Consider the following 21,506-nt stretch of genomic DNA (forward strand, 5'->3'; position numbering starts at 1 on the left):
ATCTGGAACTGAGGGCGTCTGAATCACCAAATTCCTATTTTGCCTCCCTTATTTTCAGACTGCCAGAGGGGATTGTTTGTTTGTTTTTTTAAATAAATGCACATTTTTATTTTTACACTACATACTTTTAGAACCTAGATATTCTAGGCAAAGATCAGGAACCACTGTAAGTAATGTATGTTCCTTGCTTTAAATAACTTCTCGTACACGTATTTGTACACTTGCTACAAGAAGTTCTCCTTTTTGGATACATGATAAAATTTGAGAAATAAACTTTTCATTTAAACTCTACAAGATCTATAGGACTGTGACCCTAAAAACAAAGGAAAAAAGAAAAGAAACATGTAGGTCTATACCATGTCTGATTTTATAATCGTGTAATCAGATTTCAGTTTTTATTAGAACAGTACTCAACATTTATTTTGTCACATATTCATCTGTATTGCTGTTCATTGCCTGCATGGAACTATATTTTTAAAAAAATAGCAATTAAGGAAGAAGATATGAGCCTGAACATTAAAATAACAATACAATTTTGGCAAGGTCACAGAATCACAGAATGCTTGGGGTTGGAAGGGACCTCTGGAGATCACCTAGTCCAGGTCACTTAGAAATTCAGAATCTGAACAAAGATAAAGAAATTGTTTTTACTCTCTGATTATCTCTTACTTTATCTCCATATGCTAGAAATAAAATTAGTTGTAGGTATACAAATAAAAGTTCATTGTGTGCAAATTGCTGTCCCCTCACAGGGATCAATATAGTAATAATAAACAACCCTGGAATAGTACCGATAAGTACCTGAAAAACCATGAGATGTCACATTCTAACTTTAGTTATTTCCCATTTTTTGAATTTATTAATTTATCAGCGTAACCTTATCTTGGCAGAGAAACTTATAAAACCAGAAGAGATCAGAGATAATGGAAGAAGAGGAGGAATGGGAAAAAAGGGTGGGGGGCAAGAGCAGTATTTGAATGTGAAGTACCGCAATTCATTCTGTAAGGGAATGACAGCAGATTTCTATGCTCCCTAGCTTTTTTTTTTTTTTTTAAACAAAAAAACTCAAAAAATGAAACAAAACCCAACAAAACAAAACACAAACCTCACATGCCATAAACATCTCCCATGTAAAATTCATCTGTGTGATCTCACCCTGAGTGCTCTGTGCTACACCAAGCAAATTGTACTCACCGGTATGAGGTTTCTGGAAGCAAATCGCTGATAACGTAACTTGTAACATTTCCTACTGGAATGTTGATGTCACCCAGGTCGATGTTGTAGGATGTAATCTCAGCTCCGTTATTGCATGGCTCTTCCCAGTTCAGGACAAGGCACACAGAGTGGGAGAGCTGCTGGGCATCCACCTGCTCGTCCTCCAGCACGGAGAGGACAGAGACGGCTTCAGGCACGGATGCAGGGATTCTGCAGGTTACCAGGTCACTGTAGGGTCCAGCTCCTGCCTGGTTAATAGCCTGTGTGTAAAAAAAAATTAATAACAATTAAAAAAAGTTTACAGGATATATGTTCTCTTTCACTTGTTTCTCGAGTTTCTCGAGCCTGGAGCTGTTGCATGGATCCTTCAGAGAATATGCACCATTGGCTTATTATCTAAAATGTGGTTCATACCCTCTACCTATAATAGAGCAATTAATATCTTCCTTTGTGACTCAGGAGTATCTCTCAGACAAACTGGAGAATATTTCTCTTTCCCTAATAGCTATTAAATCCAACTTAACGGTAACCTTTTATTGGCAGTAAATATTATTTAGCAAGGGAAAATGTCACAGTAATCATGCTGTCAGTGACAGTGAGACATCACGTTGTTCAGCAAACTGGCTACCTGAAATCCTTCAGCCAACCTGTATAAAAACCTCAGTACACTGAGAGTACAAAAACAAATGCTTTATGCAAGCAGAGCACCCCTAGACATAAGGGGCATTTGGCTTGTGGAGAGCTACATTGGTTCCTAATGCAGAGAATGAATAGCTAATTTCATGCTAAAAGGTTTCTGATATAAGAATATAGGAACTCAGCCTGGAAATAGGTCTATGGCTCAGATTTCCCACCACCAAAACACACAGCTCAGTATTTTCCACAAGAGAGGAGAACAAGCCATTATCAAGCTTCTTGTCTTGATGCATAGATCCAGGATCTCAGAAGAAACCAAATTTCAAAATCTGGCCCATTTCTGGTCATTAATTCCAGAGGCTGCTGTCTTTGCAAGCTCAACATTGTGCAATTGTACAGACCTGGTAAGCTGATGTTCAGTCAGTGGTAAAAGCCATATATGTTGCATTGGAATGATGCAGGAGATGACCGACATCACCTCCCCGGGATTATTATAAGCTCCTGTGCACACAATCACAGAACCACGCAGGCTGGAAGGGACCTTGGGACACATTTAGTCCAACCTGCTACTCCAAACAGGGTCAAAGCTGAATACAGACCAGGTTGCTCAGGCTTTTTTCTAGTTGGGTCTTGAAAAACTCCATGTATGGGGATCACACAGCCCCTCTCGACCATTGTTAAAATCCTTAATCACCCAACACAGTGATCACTTTTTTCTTTATATCTCATCTGAACATCTCTATTTCAGCCTCTGCTTGCAGCAAAACTGGACAGAGTATTCCAGGTTCTCAGGAATGGCACATAAAGGGCAATAAATATAATACCACCTTCCCTTGATTCTCCTGATCCAGCCCAGCATGCTGCCAGCCCACTGGCTACACAGAGAGCTCATGACAGCAGATCAGGTACAGGTTGAACTACAGGAGGTCCAGGCCTTCAAAAGCAGCTTTTGACATTGCCCAGCACCATCCACCATCCACATTTTCTTTGTGTTTGGAAAAGTGAGCCCAGAGTTTCCCACCAGTTTAGAATTAATTAGAAACCCTGGGTTTACAATGTCGACAGAAGGACTATGATGGCAAGGAAAGGACATGTCAAACAATTGTTTGCTTTCTTACCTATGCCTAACTGTAGTGAATAACTTATTTCTGCTATGCATAATACAAAATCAAAGCCATGTTCTATTTTTCCAGGAGGCATTTTGTTCAATTGGAGAAAGAGATTAAATAAAGTTAGATTTGTCAAGCCTTTAAAAAGCCCTTCAAAAACAAATCCTGCTCCAGGGACATCTTCTATTTAGTGAAGCACTCCTAGAGCTGATAAAAGTGCGCATTGTTTTGTGGTCTGCCAATGATATTATTCGTCTTGCCTCCAAACCACTGTTTGGCAATCTGTATCTTGCTCCAAGCAATTTATTTTTAGTGGTGCTTTTAACTGCTTTATTGGACAATCTCATCATCATAACTGATGGGAATTTCATTCTTCTTTGCTTCCTAGATACTTCTCTCTCACCCTCCTCCTCCCCAGTGACACAATCTTTTCCTTTGCACAAGCCACAATTATTTTCAGGAATATTCATTACAGGAAAAAAGTTGAGCAACAGTAAAGACAAATTGTCTGCCCTGCAGTTATATATGCCTTATTCCTCAATCCTCTCTTTTTATTAGGTTAGTGCAGATTGAGATAGCAATACTGCGTGTTTATTAGAAGGCAGAGTAAATGTGGTTTGGGGAAATCTTTATTTTTAAAAAGTAAAGATTTTTCTGTTAAAGCTGCTAACAGGTAAGACAAACAGCTATTATTCTCCCTGTTTAAAAAAAAATAACCTCACATTTCTGAAACTGTTTGCATTTCCTTCTTTTTCTGCTATACATAGGTTTGGGGTTTTTTTTGCAATTGCTTAAATATTCCAGTGTATCTTATAACAAATTCTTCTCCGTAGAATACACAGATCAGATCTATAGGATGAAGCCCTCTAGAAAGTAATGCATGGACTTCAATGAAATGTCTTAGTGCTGTTGTGCATTTCATTTTACTTCTGCCTATGGAATAAATTACATTGGTTGTGTTAAAAACTGTTTAGATTTGTGTAAGGTGTTTGTGGCAGCTAATTTAAAATGAAGGCCCACTGGCAATGAAAGATGCCATACAGCTGGCTGTTTCCATTTTTAACATGAAAAATCTCCTTCAGGTCCCTGCAGAAGTGGTCTCACAGTCTCCTCCCTGCCCAGCGGATGCTGAATATTTTCCCTTTGCACAAGCAAGAGGCATTTTCTGGCTCCCACTTCCAAGCCCCTCACACATGCTCTTTGAATTCCCTTCCCTCAACAGTGTCACTGTAACATATACAGCCAGCTCTGACCAAGTCAGAATGTACATTGGAGTGTACTTAGAGGAGTGGGGCCTTGGCTCCTTGGCTGCTGGCCAGCTGCTCGAAAGCTACTTCATTATTAAAAAAATATAAAATAATAATAATTTTTAAAAGTCCTGTTTAAAAAAAAGAAGGAAACACTCCACAGAAGCGTGTTGTCCTTGATCAAAGAAATACCCTGGGTGGTCCACACATTGCCGGCTGGGTGGGTACATCTACTTTTGGTTGGATTTACTGGTGGTATTCTGTCTTCACATACAAATAAATCTTGTGAAAGAGTATCTTGGGCAAAAATATTTTTACTTCACTCCCACTTTATTTTGCATTTATTTTTTAGTGGACATAAAGGAGAAAAAGCAGTGTTATTTGTATTTTTATATATATAATAAATATATTCTAATGGTTCATTTTTACTGAAAATAATAGGAGAGAAAGAGAGCAAAGAAAAAGAGATTACATAGAGATGCTATATAAGATCCAGTTTTACGAATCTGAGAGACAACATGGTAAAGAAGTGGACTCGCTTTCTAGCAGCTGCCATCTCCTATATACATAAGAATCTACTCAGCTGGTTTGCTTTATTTGATAAATGAAACAAATATTGGAGTTTATTACTTAAGCTAAGGGAATCCTAAACATCCAGTTGGGAGGTAGATGTTGTTCACATCTCATTACCAAGAAAAAATATTTTTGGGGGGGAATTGTCTAAAACATTATAGTTTTCTTTTAATATGAGAGGGCAAGGTGGCTGTTAAACGCATTCCTCGCTGAAAATAAACCATATGAAACATGAGAACAATTTGAGAGCTAAAGTTATACCAGCTCCCTTGTTTGCCACTTTGAATTGTGCAGAATCTAAACTGTTCTGCTAGATAGCAACAGTCTGCATTATTTAAAATAAATGTACATTCCATCTGACAGAGCACATAACGTCATAGTGGCTAACGTTAAAAATAAAAACACAGTGGAAGGAAACTGTTTAGATCTCAGACTGCAATGCACGCAAAACCTCATAACTTCCATACCTGTAGCCTACAGCAGTACTGCGCTGCCGCTGACAGTTCACTTATTTCAAAACAGGTATCTGGGCCATTATATGCAAGCTGTAGAGATTCCTCATCTTCTCCCCACTCTAATCTGTATTCAGAGATGTCAGCACCAGAACATTCAGGACTCTGCAACACAAATATTTATGTGGTTCAATTCAGAAATGAGCACTTCAGATCTCTGTGCTTCCCTCTGTAAGAAATACAGTCCATGGGGAAAAAACTCAGCATTATTATTTTTACATTAATACACCATTACTGCTGCAAATGGAAATACATTGAATTAGTGTTCCCTAATAGGTTAACGAAACAGGCCAATTATGCACAAAAATTACCTGATAGAAATTCAGAGAAATGAGAAAGCGTATGTGGCTACTTTGCTTTTCATCAGGACGCTCGGCAATAAATTGTCTCTCCACTGGCTTGGCAGAAGCACAGCCATGGAGAACACAAAAAAAGCAACAATCTAGTGCAGTCTGGCCAAGTGAACAAAACGCAGCTCTGGAAGAGTTTGCCTTCAAGCCTGGAGTAGTTACTCATGTCACTTGGAAAGAACAACCTCAGCAAGCGAGGAGCTGCTCTGAGGTTTCCAGTGAAAGTCACCCATCAAGCTAACGGTCCCAGTATGGGACATGGGAGTGTGGACCCGGGTACATTAACGTCCACAAAAAGCCACCTACGGGATCCATATGTCCTCAGCAATCCCTTTATCATCCTTAAGTCTAGGGGAACACAGAATAAATACCTGAAGTTTCTGGAGATGGGCTAGTGCAGGTGTAACAGGACAGTTCTGAAACCAAAATATTTTGTGTTTTTACCAGAACTGCCTGGAGTTGCTCTGCGTGGACTGAAGCAGCTCAGGGAATCGCTGCTCTGTGTGCAGAAGTGTGGTCCAGGACACCACAAAGACTGTGATTCTGACACACACGGTGTGATTTCCAGCAAAAGGATGCAGAGCATCGCTGCACGTCACAACCACCACCCTGCACACGGGCTTCTTTGTGCCTGGGTTTCCAGCTCTTTTAGTAGGAACATTCAGAACTGCTACGCCAGTGTTGTAAAATTACATGTAAAAAAGGCACTACACTGCTCTGTAGACAGACAAAAACACTCCACAGTTCTCCACTGCTTTTCCTTCATATTCATACAGTATCAATATCAGCCAAAAAAAAGATAAGACTCCTAACCACTGCAAACCACATTACTCCTTCCACAACATCATTTTTAGCTAGAATAAACAAATATATCCTGCATATAAATAGAGAGTCTAACAGAAACACTGCATTCACTTACGGTTGGGGAGAGCAAATGCCTGTCCATACGCTCATTTAAAAGGTAAAATTTAAAAGTCTAGTGTGACATCTAGCTTAGCATCACAAAATGTTGCAAAAATACAAATACCCCCAAACTGCACCAAATGCACCTGTTTCATTATAAAACTGAACTCTGATTACATTTATATCTAGTAACTTGTTAGCACAATCAATTTATTTGAGCATCGTGTGAATATTAATAACTTCTTTTTAACCTGAGGCATCATTTCATGGAAGGACCCAACAGATGCAGCAACGGCTGCTGGGTTTTCAAACAGTCTGTGGCTGAACTACAGCCTCACTGCTCCATATCAAAACGTTGCTTATGACAACATGCTTCCCCTTCTGTCTTAATCACATAACTTTTTTTTCTTTTAATGACAGCAATCAACCTCTCAGCATTTCAGCTAAGACTTATTTCAAGACTCCAGTGTCTAAGATCCTGGAGAATGGGGAGGTAACGCACATAAACTAAAATAAAAGTAAATATTTGAGGAAGAAACAAACAATTTTTGAGGAAAAAAAAGTACATCGTAAGCATTTGTGCAGAGTTAAATTCATGCCGGGGACTCCAGTTTCGGCCAAATTCAAATATTTGCCTTCAGAATTCCACCCCGGGGCACGCTGACATGCTAAAAGCCGGCCGAGAGCACTTCTGCCCGACCAGTGCTCTGTCATCCGACACCAGCGTAGGAGGTCTGAGTCCTGGTCCAGATGAGTCATGATCAACTTTATGCAATTCTTTAAAGAGGAAAGTAGAGAAGATGATTTTCTACAATAGAAGAGTTCCTGCATATGGTTTTCTTGCAGGAAAAAAAGTTCCAGACCAGTGAATAGCTCTCAAGTGAACTTAAAAGTTTTACGGTGACCATATCAGTTTGGATTAGCAAGATGTTATTAAAAAATTAAACAAGCACCTGACTTACCTCCCAGCTCACCAGTACACGTGTGTCGGACAGGAAGGAGAGGGAAGGTTCTCTGCACTGGCCGGGCGGCCCCGCTGCTGTGGTGACTTCTGTAGCTTCCGAATATGGTCCGTACTAGAGGGGAACAAGGTTTCTGTACGTTAATATACAAGTGTACACCCACCTCGCATTCCTCAGAGGCTTTTCAAGAACAGCACGCAGAAAGCTTTTCAATGCAATGAACTTTCTCGAAGATACACTGGGATTCCAATGCACAGCACCAAATATGAGACCACATAAATTACCGCAAAATTAAAATGTGATACAAGCTCAGGCATGAGCAGACAGCATGTACACCCTCCTGTGTGGCAGTGAGTGCCCATGAAAGCATAAGTCACCTCCAATTTACCCAAGAACAACAAGAATGTGCACTCAGCAACAAAGTAATTGAGGAACAATTTGTGTCCCTGCCTTACCTTGAAATAAGGTGTTCGCATGTCTGTGCCGTAGCCCGGCATAACTGGCTTCTTATGGATATGAGGAGGAGCACAGCAAGAGTTAAAGCACATACTGGAATCCAACTCAGCTTATTTTATATAAAATGTCTGCATGTTAATTATTAAAGGGTAGCACATGGTGGAGCCCCAGCCTGCACACACACCGTGCCCAGCTCAGCTCCACGGGCAGCCAAGCCAGCTGCTCAGACGGCTCCTGGGCCCTTGGCAGGAGGATAACTTAATGCACTTGAGCAAAAGAAAAGACAAATTTTAAGTGTCTGGAAAACTGGCTCCAGCCAGCAGTGCAAGGACAGGAGGGAGACAGCAGTGGAAATAGCCTTTCTGAGGCCACTTGAGTGGGATAATGAAGTTTGTTCGGTACCTCCCCAAACTAATTTGAAATAGTTCTCCAGAACAAAGGAACCTCGCTGGAAGCCATTAGAGGAAAAACACTGATATTTACTTATTTTGGAATGCAATACTAGCAAATATGAAAGAAAATGAGCCACTAAAAAGGCTGAACAACACTGAAATTATGCACTCCAGAAAACCTCTCAGACACGTATCAGTGTTTGTATCATCAAGAAAGGCTAACACTGATCACTCACTTTGTATTAAAAAGGATGCACACTTGAATTTATTAACTTCTGCTGTTTTCTTTATCTAATGAGAGGAAGAAAGGTGTTTGCATCTGGTAAAGCACACCCTCCCATTTTGCAGCTGGCAGAAAACCCCAAGTAAATGAAAACTGACCATCTCATTTAACAAAGGGCGGGACTAGAAATGCTTTGCAGAACACTGTTATGCCAAAAAAAAAGTCAAGGTATCATAAATTCAAAGCTACCAGGTAGGCAATCATTTGCATTCCAGCAAGCAAATCAAATCTCTCCATGTGCATTTAATTCATTTTTCACAAAAAGACAATAGTGGGTATTTTAAAGACAAAACAGTTTAACAATCCTCTACATTTTTCTAATACCTAAGTTACGTTTTAACAAAACTTCTCCCTGTAAGTGAATAACTTTAAGCCTTTATGTTATATTTTGTCATCAAGAGTTCCTGGGAACAAACACATCAATACACATGTACTGTTGCTGGTAGTGACTTCAGGAAAAAACATTGGAAAGATGCTCTTATAAAGGCAAGCGGAACCAACCCAAACCTCACTGAATCAACAGGATCTTTCAATAGCTCTCTGTGGACATCAGGTAGAATTTCTGATGTATTTGTAAAGGTACCTCTTCCAAGGATATCAGATAACAGAATAATAATCATATCTATAAAGACTATATTTAAAAAAAAAAACCACCAAAAATGCAAGTTTTCCTCAAAATACATAAATAACTGAGTGAAATTTCAGTGTGTTTATGTGGTAAAGACTTTAAAAAAAAAAAAAAAAAAAAAAAAAAAAAAAAAAAAAAAAAAGAAGGAATGCAGTGGAAGTCAAATAAAAAGGTTCCTCCTTGTGAGCAGATGTGACTCTAGCAGGGATTTTGCACATTTCGGTCCAAGTGATTTTGGCCAGTCAAATTGTATTAGTACCTTAAATCTCCTTTTAAAAGCCAGATTCAAAACTGCAGCTCTTCCTCAAAAGTCATTTTGAAGCATTTCATGCTTTATTTTCTTTTGCCCATATTCCTTTCACCTTTCTGATCACCAGCACTAGCACTGTCCACCGTCGCCCACCCCAGACACAGAACCATCTCCAGTGAGAAAAAGCCACAGCCGGCTCCGGCACGTACCCCACCGTCGTTCCGAGCTCTCACTCTGAACCCGTACGTCGCTCCGGGAAGGAGGTTGCTGACGGTGCACTCCAGATCAGGACCGTGATACACTTCAGATACAACTTCTTCAGGTTCTGTCATTTCTACGCTGTACTCTGAGATGGGACAGCCACTTTCTGATGGAGGGATATCTAAGCAAGAAACAATATAATTAATTAGTAACGTAAGGACACATACCAGGAAGATTAATTTTTTACTTTGCACACACACATACACAGACACACAAACTATCAGCAATGATCTTCCTCTTTGACAGATGCCTTACATGCATTATCTCAGCTATAGAATCACAGAACAGTCTGTGTTGGAAGGGACCTTCAAAGCTCATCTGGTCCAACCCTCCTGCCATGAGCAGGGACATCTTCACCCAGACCAGGTTGCTCAGAGCCCCATCCAGCCTGGCCTGGGATGTCTCCAGGGATGAGGCATCCACCACCTCTCTGGGCAACCTGGGCCACTGTTTCAACACCCTCGTGGTAAAAAATTTCTTCCTCGTGTCTGGCCTAAATCTCCCCTCCTTTAGTTGAAAACCATTACCCCTCATTCTGTTGTAACAAGCCCTTCTAAAAAGTCTGTCCCCATCAGACTATGTACAGGACTGACATTTTTAATGCAAATGAATAAAATTAGCCTTAAGTCTAAACATTCACCAGGTCAGATCATCATGTGGAAGAGCAGCAGTTCCCTCCAAGGTGATGATCTTTTCCCCTGGGAAGCTGTGTTTGATGCCAGGAGGTGCCCAGCTACTTTTTAAGCAGAAGACGGCAGCTACCATTCTCTTCCGAGGATGAAAAAAAGGTATTCTGCTCCTTTCCCACAATATCAAAGGTGGTGTTATGTGCAAAAGAACTGGTCAATGAGGCAGGAGAAGAAGTATAGAAAGCTGCACAAAGAGTGGTTCTAGTGCTGAATAAACCCTGTCTGGGACACAGGCAAATTAGGAGGCACATGGTGGGTGTCTGACCCAATCCTGGCTGCTGGCCATGGCCTGAGGTGGGTCATGGACACTCCAAAACCATCACTTATACATGAGATTTCTGGCAAAGCCTTATTAAAACCCAACAGAAATATGAACAACTGCCATCGTCAAACTTAATTAGTCACACTGTTAACATCCATGAGATTCCAAATCCCTGTACAATGATCTAAACCCTGTGCTTCCCTTGGAATAATGGCTTTTTGGGAAACTGAATTTGTTTTCTGTGTCTGTATCTGTTTTGTTGTGGCACCTTTTTCCCTAGGAAAACAATGGATTTGATAATATTTGCATGTTATATTACAAGCCAGCACCACAGAATCAACCTGCCTGGGTTCTGAAAAGCAGTGCTCCACCACAAGGGCTGGAGTGTTACACAAAACAACATGGTATCTTGGATGAACGGGGGAAATTTTTATACTGGTTGTGAGATATATTTGCCAGTTAGAAATGGTATTGCTCTAGAATTTAGCTTAATGAACCATGCCACAAAGAATCTTGGATGCTACAAGATTATCATAGTAAAGAAAAAATCTGTTGCATACTGCATGTACTTTGTATTCTAAAAAGTGCATTTTTGAGAGTTCAGAGTAATGTCCAAATCCTTTGCAAAGTTAAAGATGTCCAACGGATTGTGTGCATTATACTGCAGATCAGTGTTTGAATGCCACCCAAAATCCTCAATATGTTCTAACTTGGATTTCTGAGAGAAGTCCTACATTAGGAGTAGCAAAATTCTTCTGCTAAGCCAATATCGCAAAGGACAAAAAGATCTTGAATCACACAGTGTTTTTGTAATGAAAGGACAGATATTCTAATATAGCTGATACTTTATAGCAATTGAGATCCAAAGTATTAAGCAGTGAGATGCTCCAAGGCCTTACCCCACTGCAGCTGTACTTCTTTGTGCTTTGGCTTCCCCAAAACCCTTGGTGGCCGGCAGGGACCTGGTGCAACACTGAGCGTACGGACCGGTAAACTTTCAGAGCACTGGAAAAGAAAAGGAGCTGAATTTAGCCATCCAGTACAAATACCTCCTATAAAGTGAGGAATGATTAGAAAGTAGCACAATACATTGTTTTCTACAGTAGACATTTACTAGGAATTTATAGAAATTGTAAAGGATAGGAAATGCTCTCAAGCATGTTACTTACAAATGCAATTAATAGAGTTCTTTTATTAGCATCCTCAAAACTGTAGCACAGAAAATTCTGATGTGGGGCTCTTTATTTTAGTTTTCCTTGTTTCTAAAATAATATCAAGTCCTAATCTACACAATTATAAAAAAAAAAAAACCCAAAATCAAAGGAAGGGGAGTAAAAGTGTAGGTGCTGAAATGATTTTAAATTGAAGAAGGGAATGACAGGAATAAGTGACTAGAAAATGGAATCCAAGAATTTAAAGAAGAATTCAGCCACATAAAATGTAATTAACTGTTACAACAAACTACCCCGACTGCATCTTCACTCACCAGCTTTGATCAGTACAGGCTCACGTACATGAGAGTCTGTGGCCTTTCTCAAGCAAGTGGCCAGATCAGATAAACATGATGGTCTTTTTTAGCGTAAGTATAAATAACTACAGATCAGTTTTGAGGAAATTGAATCTCATTAAGTTGCAGTTTGCCTGAAAAAAACCCCATCAAGTACACATAGAAGTTTTCTAAAATTGAGCAACTTGCAACACAAGATTAACTGCAATCAGTGTAGTTTTACTGTGCTACAGGAAAAATATTCACCTTCAACTTAAAGCAGAAATCTTTTTACCAAAAATAGCAGATAAATCTCTGAAAAATATAAACCCAATAGTTCTTACTGTTAAATAATACTTGCCTGACTGTGTCCACCAGTGCTGATACAGCATGCCCGGAGTTTATACAAAGTGCCTGGTTTCAAGTGAGTACAGGTATATTCTGTAGCTGAACCACTATATGCCACTTCCCATTGATTTGCTAAAAAATGAGATACATCCAAGTTTAGAGAAGTATAATTCAACAAGTTACAAGTGTCTAGGAGGAAAGAAAATTCTTAATGTTGTCTTCCACAAATGATACATTTCAGGAATGTCATTAGTGTTAACATTACTATTAGTATTATTCCTGCTTAAAGACATACATACATGTAGACACATATATACTTACAAATATAAATATTTCTAAAATATATTAAAAACATATAATGAAACAGTAGGTTCAGCCATATAACCTAGACTTTCACCAGTATTAGAGAAAAAGAGCATACTTGAAGAAAACACAACAGAACCTCCCCAAAATCCAACAAAACTCTCCTAGGAACCTTGCATGTGTTAAGACTGCAAGTACGAACTCTGTTTCAATCAGACGTATAGTATTAGTGCTTTAATGATAGTAACAGTAACAGGCCAAAGTGTCAGTTCTTATTTGTAGTAGTCATAACGGAGACAATTTGTTTCAAGTTTACCTTCTGGACTTCCTTGAGAAATCTCTAGGAGATACTTTAGGATTTCTGAACCACCATTATCCTGGGGAGGATCTAAAAAAATAAGGCAAGTTGTTAGTAAATCAAGATTCGGTGAAATAAAACAAAAAGATTACAGAACCTATTTCTGATTCTGTTCCTTCACCTTCACAAACTCCCCCACACTAACTGCACCAAGGAACTTCTAGTAGAAGTTAGTTTTCAGCGTGAGTCAGAATAATGTGCCTCTGGATAATGATGCTACAAACAGTATGTACGGAAAAAGCACTGAAGGAGATGCAGAATGGAGGCATGTCCCATTGATAAAGGAAGCATCTGGATGATGTTGCAATGGGACACGAAATAGGAGGTGAAAAGCCTGAAGATGCACTTGAGTGCCAGTTAGCCAATAAAAGCATTTTTGATTCTGAAAACATAAGAATTTCTATACATCTTTCAAAAAATTAAAAAAATTAAGTTGTCAAACTCTCCAAACACGTTCAACTTTGGACCGAGAAGTAGCATGAAAAAAAAAAAATCTAAGTTCCAATACATATTTACATAATTTTATTTTAATTTATTATAACCCAAAAAAGCTCTATTACGACAAACTGAGCTGGCTTACCCCACTTCACACTAAAGCCATGAGATGTTATTGGTCCCTTAATGACAGGTCTGGTTGGAGGTCCTGGCCTGTCAGGGCTGGTTGTACAGACCAGCACTTCACTGGGAGAACTCCTTCCTTCCACATTAGAAGCAAACAGCTGAAACAAAACCACAAGTTAACCACTGTTTACTGTAACTGCTTTTCTGATAGTTCTGCAAGAGACTTCTTTTAGTAATTGCACAAATATAATTAATCTGGAAAACATGTCACTTCCCAACAAAGTAAGTGGGTTTCTAATAACAGATATTAGATTGTCACATTGTTTCTTAACAAACCACATTGATTTTCCCACTCCCTCCACTAGCAATAACTCATGATATGTTTAACATAAGAGCACTTCTGTTTTTCCCTTTAAAACAGTCACATGGCAACTTGCAGTTATTTACTTGAAAAAGATGAAAATAAAAACAATAACTATGCTATTTTTGTTTCAGAGTTATTTCAAATTGCTATTTAAAACAAATTACGTCAGAGTATCAATATTCACACAATTAAAAGCTTAAGTAGCATGACACGCAAACAAGAAACAAGTAATCTACAGCCACAGAAACCAGCATACTGCACACAAAGTAAACTTTCTCAGCCAAATCCTTCATCTCCACTCAAGAACACCTTCTGCTGACTTCAGGGAGAAGGTTGCTAAGCCAAGAGAAGACATGAGCACCTGGCCAGGAGACTGTGCAGATCAGGATCGCACAAGAAACCCCAAATGGTCCAATGTTTTGTGGCTGCTGAGAGCTGTATTAGCTCATGCTGGTCTCTGGGACAGAGATCTGCTGCCAAAGAAGTGAGTAATAAAATATGTATTATAATTGCTAATTGTAAGTATAAGTTAGCAGGAACTTTTCCACTTGGGAAGCTCTGTTATTCTCAGAATTTCTAACACAGGCGTCTGAGGAAAACAATTTGTAATTTTTAAGGCCAAAAATGCAATTGAGGTTCTCTAGCTCATATGCTTGCTTTAAACAAGACACTAAAGCCAGGATCAACTCCTGTGTCTCATCTCTTGGTTCTTCTCCGACTATTCTCCAATTTAAGACATCTTGCCATGAACACCAGAGTGAGACAAATATCCCAGTAACAGCTCTAAGGGATCAGTGTGATCTACAAATGTAATACGACATTTATAAATTCCCTTATTTATACAGCTAAAGATCGTACTAGCTGGCAAGAACTGAAAATTCATATTAAATTGATTGTTCAAGCAGAATCTTCAACACTTTTATATTGGGAAAGCCATGGCTCCGAAGAGTCCCGCACCATCTTACTAGGAATAAAAATAAAACTTCGCTTCCAGGTCATTGATAAAACTATGAAATAGTATATACAGCAGCACTGCTTTTTGTGGAACCTCACTCAAAGCAGCTATTGGTGATTCCCTTCTGCACTGGCACGTCAAACATTTCAGAGAATGAAATTTCAGCACCTTGTCATGTCATGTTTGGTATCATTTGCCCTTCTGTGCCAAACCCTCACTTGGTACCGAACAAATGCCTTTACAACAGTGTATTACACTACCATTGTCACTTTAACCAGCCTTTCTTTCATAAAAATGTCAGCTGGGTGTCTCCTCCATAAGCATACATTGTCATGAACTAAATTTCCCCCTTAATCCTTTACTATTAAGAGTGCTCCCCAGAGAACCGTATTGTGCCAAGGTTAAAAGACAAGCCTGGAACTTGCCAGATAGACCCCATTGTGAGTTTTAAAACAGTGCTGTGATCCCAGGGTGTCTGTATTTGGGGAAGGATCCTCAAAACTATAAACCAAAACAAACAAAACCAAAGTTCCATAGCTAATTAATGCTGATCCATGTGCAACAAGGAAATGTGTCAGTACTGTGTCAGATCAGAGATTTGTCTGTGGCCAGTGACATAAGTCTACAAGTTTGCTCTCGTACCAACGCAGTTGTGTAAAACTCATGTATAATTTGAAAGCAGGGCTGCAGAGAAGCACCAACCACAGCTACAGCAGCTTTTACAATGCTAAAATAAAAGGCATCTCTAAGCAACACCACAACTTTCCAAATTTTTGGGTTGTTCTTCATGCAACTTCACAAGGTCTTCTGTCCCACAAAGGAATATACGCAAGGTTGTTTCTGAGGATTTAAATGAGTCTTTGGGTAAAGTTTTGTTTTGTTGCTCCTGAATATACTGAAGACCTACAGAGGCCAAGTGGTTTTGAAGCGACACAAACCGAAGGCCCCTGATCCACGGAAGGAAGCTGGGCTTGCTGGGCTCCTTACAGCATGTTCTCCATTCTGTAGAATGAGATTGGTTTTGTGACCACACATCAGTTTTTTGGGGAGCAATACAGCCAACTACAACCACCTCAGACCCTGAGCCACACTTTTACAAGATCATGCCTGATAGTATATGGTACCAAGAACCGTGCCTGTTTCAAAAAGGCTGAGCAATGAGCATCTGCTGTAGTAAAAGTAAAAAGACAACTTTGGTTTAATATATTAGGTCCAAGATACATTTGTATTTGATAGCTCAGTTTTGCAGGTAGTACTAAAAAGCCCCTACAGTGCCTGGAAAAAACCTAACACAAAAAATACTATGCAATGACAAGAGAAGAAAGATTTTACCCTGAATTTATACTGTGTGCTTCTTTGGAGATTCTTCACAGTACAGGCTTGCTCCTCTCCAGTGTACTTTGGGTGAAACACGCTATCCTAGAAAAAAGGAAACCCAAACAAATTCCCATAACTGAGGAGTCTGAGAAAATGCTCTCTGTAATATGGTCTGTAGCGAGAACATGTTATAGCAAATGGGTTTTATAGTATATAAATATATATATTTATATACTATATATATAATATACTATATATATATATATAAATATATATATAATAAGGGCATTATTATTATTATTACTACTGCTACTACTACTACTTTTAAGCTGCAAGGCCACAAAAGTTTTCCTTATAGAAGGATGGTGCAACTGACCTGAATAATACAATTTTGCTGTAATATAAGCACAAAACCAATCACAACAGTTTAACATGTTACAGAAACAGAAGCTACTAATGACAGAACGCAAGCACACAACACAGAGGTGAGGACATGGCAGACTGAACTAGTTAAGGACAAGCTGCCCTGCACCTTACAGACTCTTGAGAAGCTTTGTAAAGGAATCATGGATGATGGTATGAATTTTTAGCTAAGGATCCATAATTCTCCTGTGGAGCAGAACAAATCACACAGCTTCATCCCGCCAGCATTCCTAAAAGACCCTCTGAAGTAGCAATCCACAATCTTCTCAGTGATCTTGAATTAATAAATGAAAACTCAATCTAAGTCATGCGGTATACGTTATAGTAACACTGTGCTTACATTATCTTCTTCCTGAATTTCCAGGGTGTAGGAAATCACTTCCTCTGGTGTACATCCTTCTACCTTATTCCACTGCAATGCAATCCATGTAACACCAGCTCGAACAAGCCTTGGAGCAGCAGGAGTCTGAGGAACATTACCTGCAGTGTAGCATACCACCTCTTGGCTGTACCCACTGCACAGGAACAGAGAAGGAGACAGAGGAATATTAAAAAAAAAATATAAAAAAATAAAATTATCAACCAACCAACAAACCCCCACCCCAAACCAAACCTCAGTGTATAGAGAGAAATATTTCACATAACGTTAAAATTGCCCAGGTGGAAAAGATGCGCATCAGTTAGGAAATGCCAGAACTAAGAATAGAAAAAAATTCAGAATGATACGTGTACTCACAGTCATTTTTACAGATCTCATCACAATAATATTGGAAAAAATAGTATTAGATTGACTCAAAAATACTTAGTGTTAATTGTGAAATACAGTAAAATCTCACTTAACAAAGGGGAACTAAAACATAAGAAATAAAGCCCCAAGTTTTCAGCTTCTGCATGTTGAACTTGAGATGATGTTTCCATGTGCAGTGTTTTAAACAAGATTTGGGTGATTTTTCAGCTCATCAGAGCTCTCAACTACAGGTAACGTTCTTGCAATTTTCAAATCTCCTTTTCCAAAGTTCAAATATATTTCGCTCCTTGAAGTCATTGCACGAATTTAATACACACAAAAAGCCACATCTCCTTTTTCTGAATCTTCTGTCTCAAAAATAACATACTGGATGAAATATTCTTACAGTTTAAAAAAAAAAAATCCACCTATAACTAATGCCCAAACAAGACAAAAATAATCCTAAATAGTCCACAAGCATTACAATCAAGCAAAACCATTTTATGACATGAAGTATTAGATGACATTATCATGTCATAATTTTGAGTGCTGCCTATAAAACAAGCTATGTACTTCTGGTGCTTATCTTATAGATTAACACAAAGCAGCTGACCATAAATACAGTTCTTAGTCCACTCCCTCCTCAATAGCCTAAGAAAAAAGAGAGAAAAAGAGAGAAGAGCAAAATAAAAAGGGGGGAGGGTTGAAGCATACCCTAAGATATTTTAAAAATCTGGAATATGGTAAAAAGAAGAGATTCCAAAACTGGGAACTTTGCAGAAAACTGGCAGTCCCCTTCCATTTACACTCAGCAGCTCCAGCTCAAGTCTCTCTCTCCCCCTCCCCAGTTCAAGGGACCAAAGGAATCTTTCAAGAAGTTGTGTATGTGAACAGTCCCGGCACATCTCAGAAGGAAAATACAGGAACATGAATAAAGTAAATTTTAAAAGCTGTGTATTATTAAGAAATCTGTGTTTTGGAAGAGAGAGCAATACAGGAATCTCCCTCAGCAAAACATATTGTCATATACCACTAGTGTTTCTTTTTCTGTCCTTCTTGTAATAATGATTAGATCCTGTTTAGCTAAGAAGGACAATACAGGAGTATACAAGAGCACTGGATGTTTAGCTTCTTCACAGCTAACTTTTCCTGGCCTATTTTCCTTCCGTGAGCAGGGCAGCACCAAGCCCTTGCAGCACGACGTCTCTTTGGGCACAGTCCGGTCCTCGGCTGCAGAAATATTAGCCCAGTGCTCCCTGGGAGCTCCCTGAGGATTGCAGTAAGTCTGATTTCTCATCATCTTCATTTGAGTGCATCTGTTCACGTGTAAAAAAAGTAAAACTTGAAACCCATCTAGCCGAGCCCTTGAGTGTGTTTGTCCTCTCTCAGTCCTGGCTCTCTCACCCCTATTTCCCACCCTGCCAGCCCTGCCAGTCCTGCTGAAGAAGGAAGGGACTGTCCTGCTGAAAATAGACAGAAGGGCTTTGCTTTAAACCAGAAAAATAAATATATCAAGATTCCTTTCAAAATCTGTAGCTCAACTTCCTCTTGCTTGTTTTTCTTGGTTCACAGAGGTCCCTAGTGGTAATTTCACATAACAGACGTATTCTTTTTGTATTAGGAACAGACCACAAAACATCATTTAACACCTCAAAAGGAGCTCATCATCTTCGGCTAATCTCATCATGCTGAAGGTACCTGGCGGTTCCCCAGGAGGTGAACCACCAGGGAAGGTGTGACTTTAAAGCAGTAACAATAGAGTAAATGTCAGATATTTAACTCAAAACCATAAAGAGAAAAAACAAACAACCCCACAGAAATCCCTCTTTACACTGTTATTGGTAGTTAAACTTTTCAACTACCATGTTTTCTCAAGAAATTGCGTACCTTGGCATAACTTACCTAGTACCAACGTCATTCTGAGCTGCTAATCGGAAGGTGTAACCCAAAGCCGGACAAAGCTTAGTCAACTTGCAATGCTTCTGGCTTCCAAAGTAACATTCTCTGAAACCACTGTTCCTCTTTCCCTAGAAAGAGAGCAATCTGTAATCGGATAGCTATGAAACAAAATAATGCAGTTCTTATTTTAAAAAGTGCTGTTAAATTATATTAGAATTAGATGCTTTCATACAAGCGCTGTGCAAAGAAGCCTGTGTAGGACACTGATAGCATTGCTCTGCTACCTAAAATAATACAGATCAACAGTCGGCCTGCTGTCAGATTCCTCCTTTTTCTAGATTATCTCCAAGAGATATCTACAGCTTCTGTCATTCTGCTTGAAATGCAGTTTCTCCTACTACTTATTAACAAAAAAGCATGCAAACTAAGGCTGAAATTCATCTCCGAATTGATCTGGTCACAGGCGCACAGGAAAGCTGCAACCAACATTTCTTGCAGGTGCTGCCCTCTGCACCTCGAATCCCATGTGAGCCCTCCCTGGTCCTGAGAAATATTCCGTATCCCACCAGAGGGCCCTCACTGCCCATGTCAACCCCATTGCTGTGCTCAGAGGGACAAGTCTGGGACAACCCTCTGCTCAGCCCCGTTGCCGCCGAGGGCAACATCGATCCAGTTATACGGAGAAATATTTGACATTCCGGGTTCTGTCCCTGTCTGCTCAGAGCAAGCAGCATGTGGCGAGCAAAGAGGACTTGTTGGGATGTTTGCAGCTTTGTTAAGAAACTTGGATGGCAGAGGTAAGTTTTACAGGAGGTTCACACATCAACGTGACCTGGAGCAATGACGAGCCCTGACAAAACCAAAACAGGGCAGCAGCAAGAGAGAGTATTGAGACACCTCCCTGGCTCCCAAGTCCTCGGGTACATTAAGTATAAACCAGCACAGCCAAGGACAGGGACATTCAGAATTTCCCTCCCTCCCCACTACATTTAAAATAAAACCAAACCCTTTTCAATCCAATCTGATTTGGTAGGAGTAGTTACATTTATACAGTCCTTTGAAGGCAACCGTGAGGCTGACATGGCCCCTGGTGAAAATGAGTTTGACACCCCTGCCCTAGGGTAAAAACAAAGCTGAGCTTTTTGCAGGACAGAGACCCCAAGATGACAAAGAACAACTGGTCTCACCCTATGCTACATCTGGGAAGTGGTCACTTTTGAAATCTTTCAGGAGAAAGGGCCTGGGCTGCTCAATTCTACACAAATAATATTCACCCGATTTGAAGCAGTTTAAAGGAGGTTTAATTTCAAAACGTGAATGCAAAATTAACGGACAGTAACATTAGAGAGTACCCCAAAGCACACCAGAAGAGAAGCCAAGCAGAGCACCCCCCTGGGCTCAAACTGGTGCAGGAGATAAAGTTATACCCATCTCCTTATCCTCTTCTGGTGCCAGAGCTCTGCTATGCCATTTATTATTTTTGGCCCCTGTCTCTACAATTTTTAATTTTTATTTTATCTCGGTAAAATTTACATCTGCCCATAGACAAGACTACTTACTCCATCTGATGGACACCGGCTTGACAGGGGACAGGCTGTTTCTACACATAAGCAGACTATCAGGAAAATTATTTCTACAGGTGTCCCTCAGTGCAGCCAACAGCCTCACCTGCTGCCGCCCCCTTGAGCTCTGCCTGTCCTCCCATGCACCGTTCTTTCTCTGGTCAACACTTCACTTCATCACCAAACATTTCAAAAATGCCTGAGTAGGGCACATATTTTCTGCTCACTTGTTCTCCAGTCCCTATCAATTTCTACAACTTTTCACTCAGATCGCAACACAGAAGGAAGAACTCCATAAAATGTTTGTTGTAAACCTCCCTATTCAAACTCTCTTTTATAGCTTTAGATGCATTAAATTATTTTTCTCTAGCTCCTTAATGACTTCCCCACTTTCAAGCCACTTGAAAACATTTGATCTCTTTTTGTTTGCTGCTTAAGAAAGTACTTTTAAAATATTTTCCCTGTTTTTTTCTCC

At 39.7% G+C, this 21,506-nt stretch overlaps 1 protein-coding gene across 3 annotated transcripts in view; it reads right to left on the bottom strand.

Moving 5' to 3' along the window:
• Positions 1 to 21,506, bottom strand: part of FNDC3B (fibronectin type III domain containing 3B) — a 195,049-nt gene that overhangs the window by 31,445 nt on the left and 142,098 nt on the right. For all 3 annotated transcript variants that reach the window (XM_082057207.1, XM_082057206.1, XM_082057208.1), the window contains 11 exons: positions 19,473 to 19,597; positions 17,184 to 17,358; positions 16,436 to 16,522; positions 13,804 to 13,942; positions 13,182 to 13,253; positions 12,576 to 12,694; positions 11,628 to 11,733; positions 9,726 to 9,898; positions 7,508 to 7,621; positions 5,248 to 5,397; positions 1,195 to 1,475 (listed from right to left, as the gene is read on the bottom strand). In XM_082057207.1, the coding sequence (XP_081913333.1) occupies positions 1,195 to 1,475; positions 5,248 to 5,397; positions 7,508 to 7,621; positions 9,726 to 9,898; positions 11,628 to 11,733; positions 12,576 to 12,694; positions 13,182 to 13,253; positions 13,804 to 13,942; positions 16,436 to 16,522; positions 17,184 to 17,358; positions 19,473 to 19,597 (1,541 nt within the window). The remainder of the gene's footprint in view (positions 1 to 1,194; positions 1,476 to 5,247; positions 5,398 to 7,507; positions 7,622 to 9,725; positions 9,899 to 11,627; positions 11,734 to 12,575; positions 12,695 to 13,181; positions 13,254 to 13,803; positions 13,943 to 16,435; positions 16,523 to 17,183; positions 17,359 to 19,472; positions 19,598 to 21,506) is intronic.

Source organism: Streptopelia decaocto (assembly GCF_964273445.1).
Source record: "Streptopelia decaocto genome assembly, chromosome: 6".
Lineage (NCBI taxonomy): Eukaryota > Metazoa > Chordata > Aves > Columbiformes > Columbidae > Streptopelia > Streptopelia decaocto.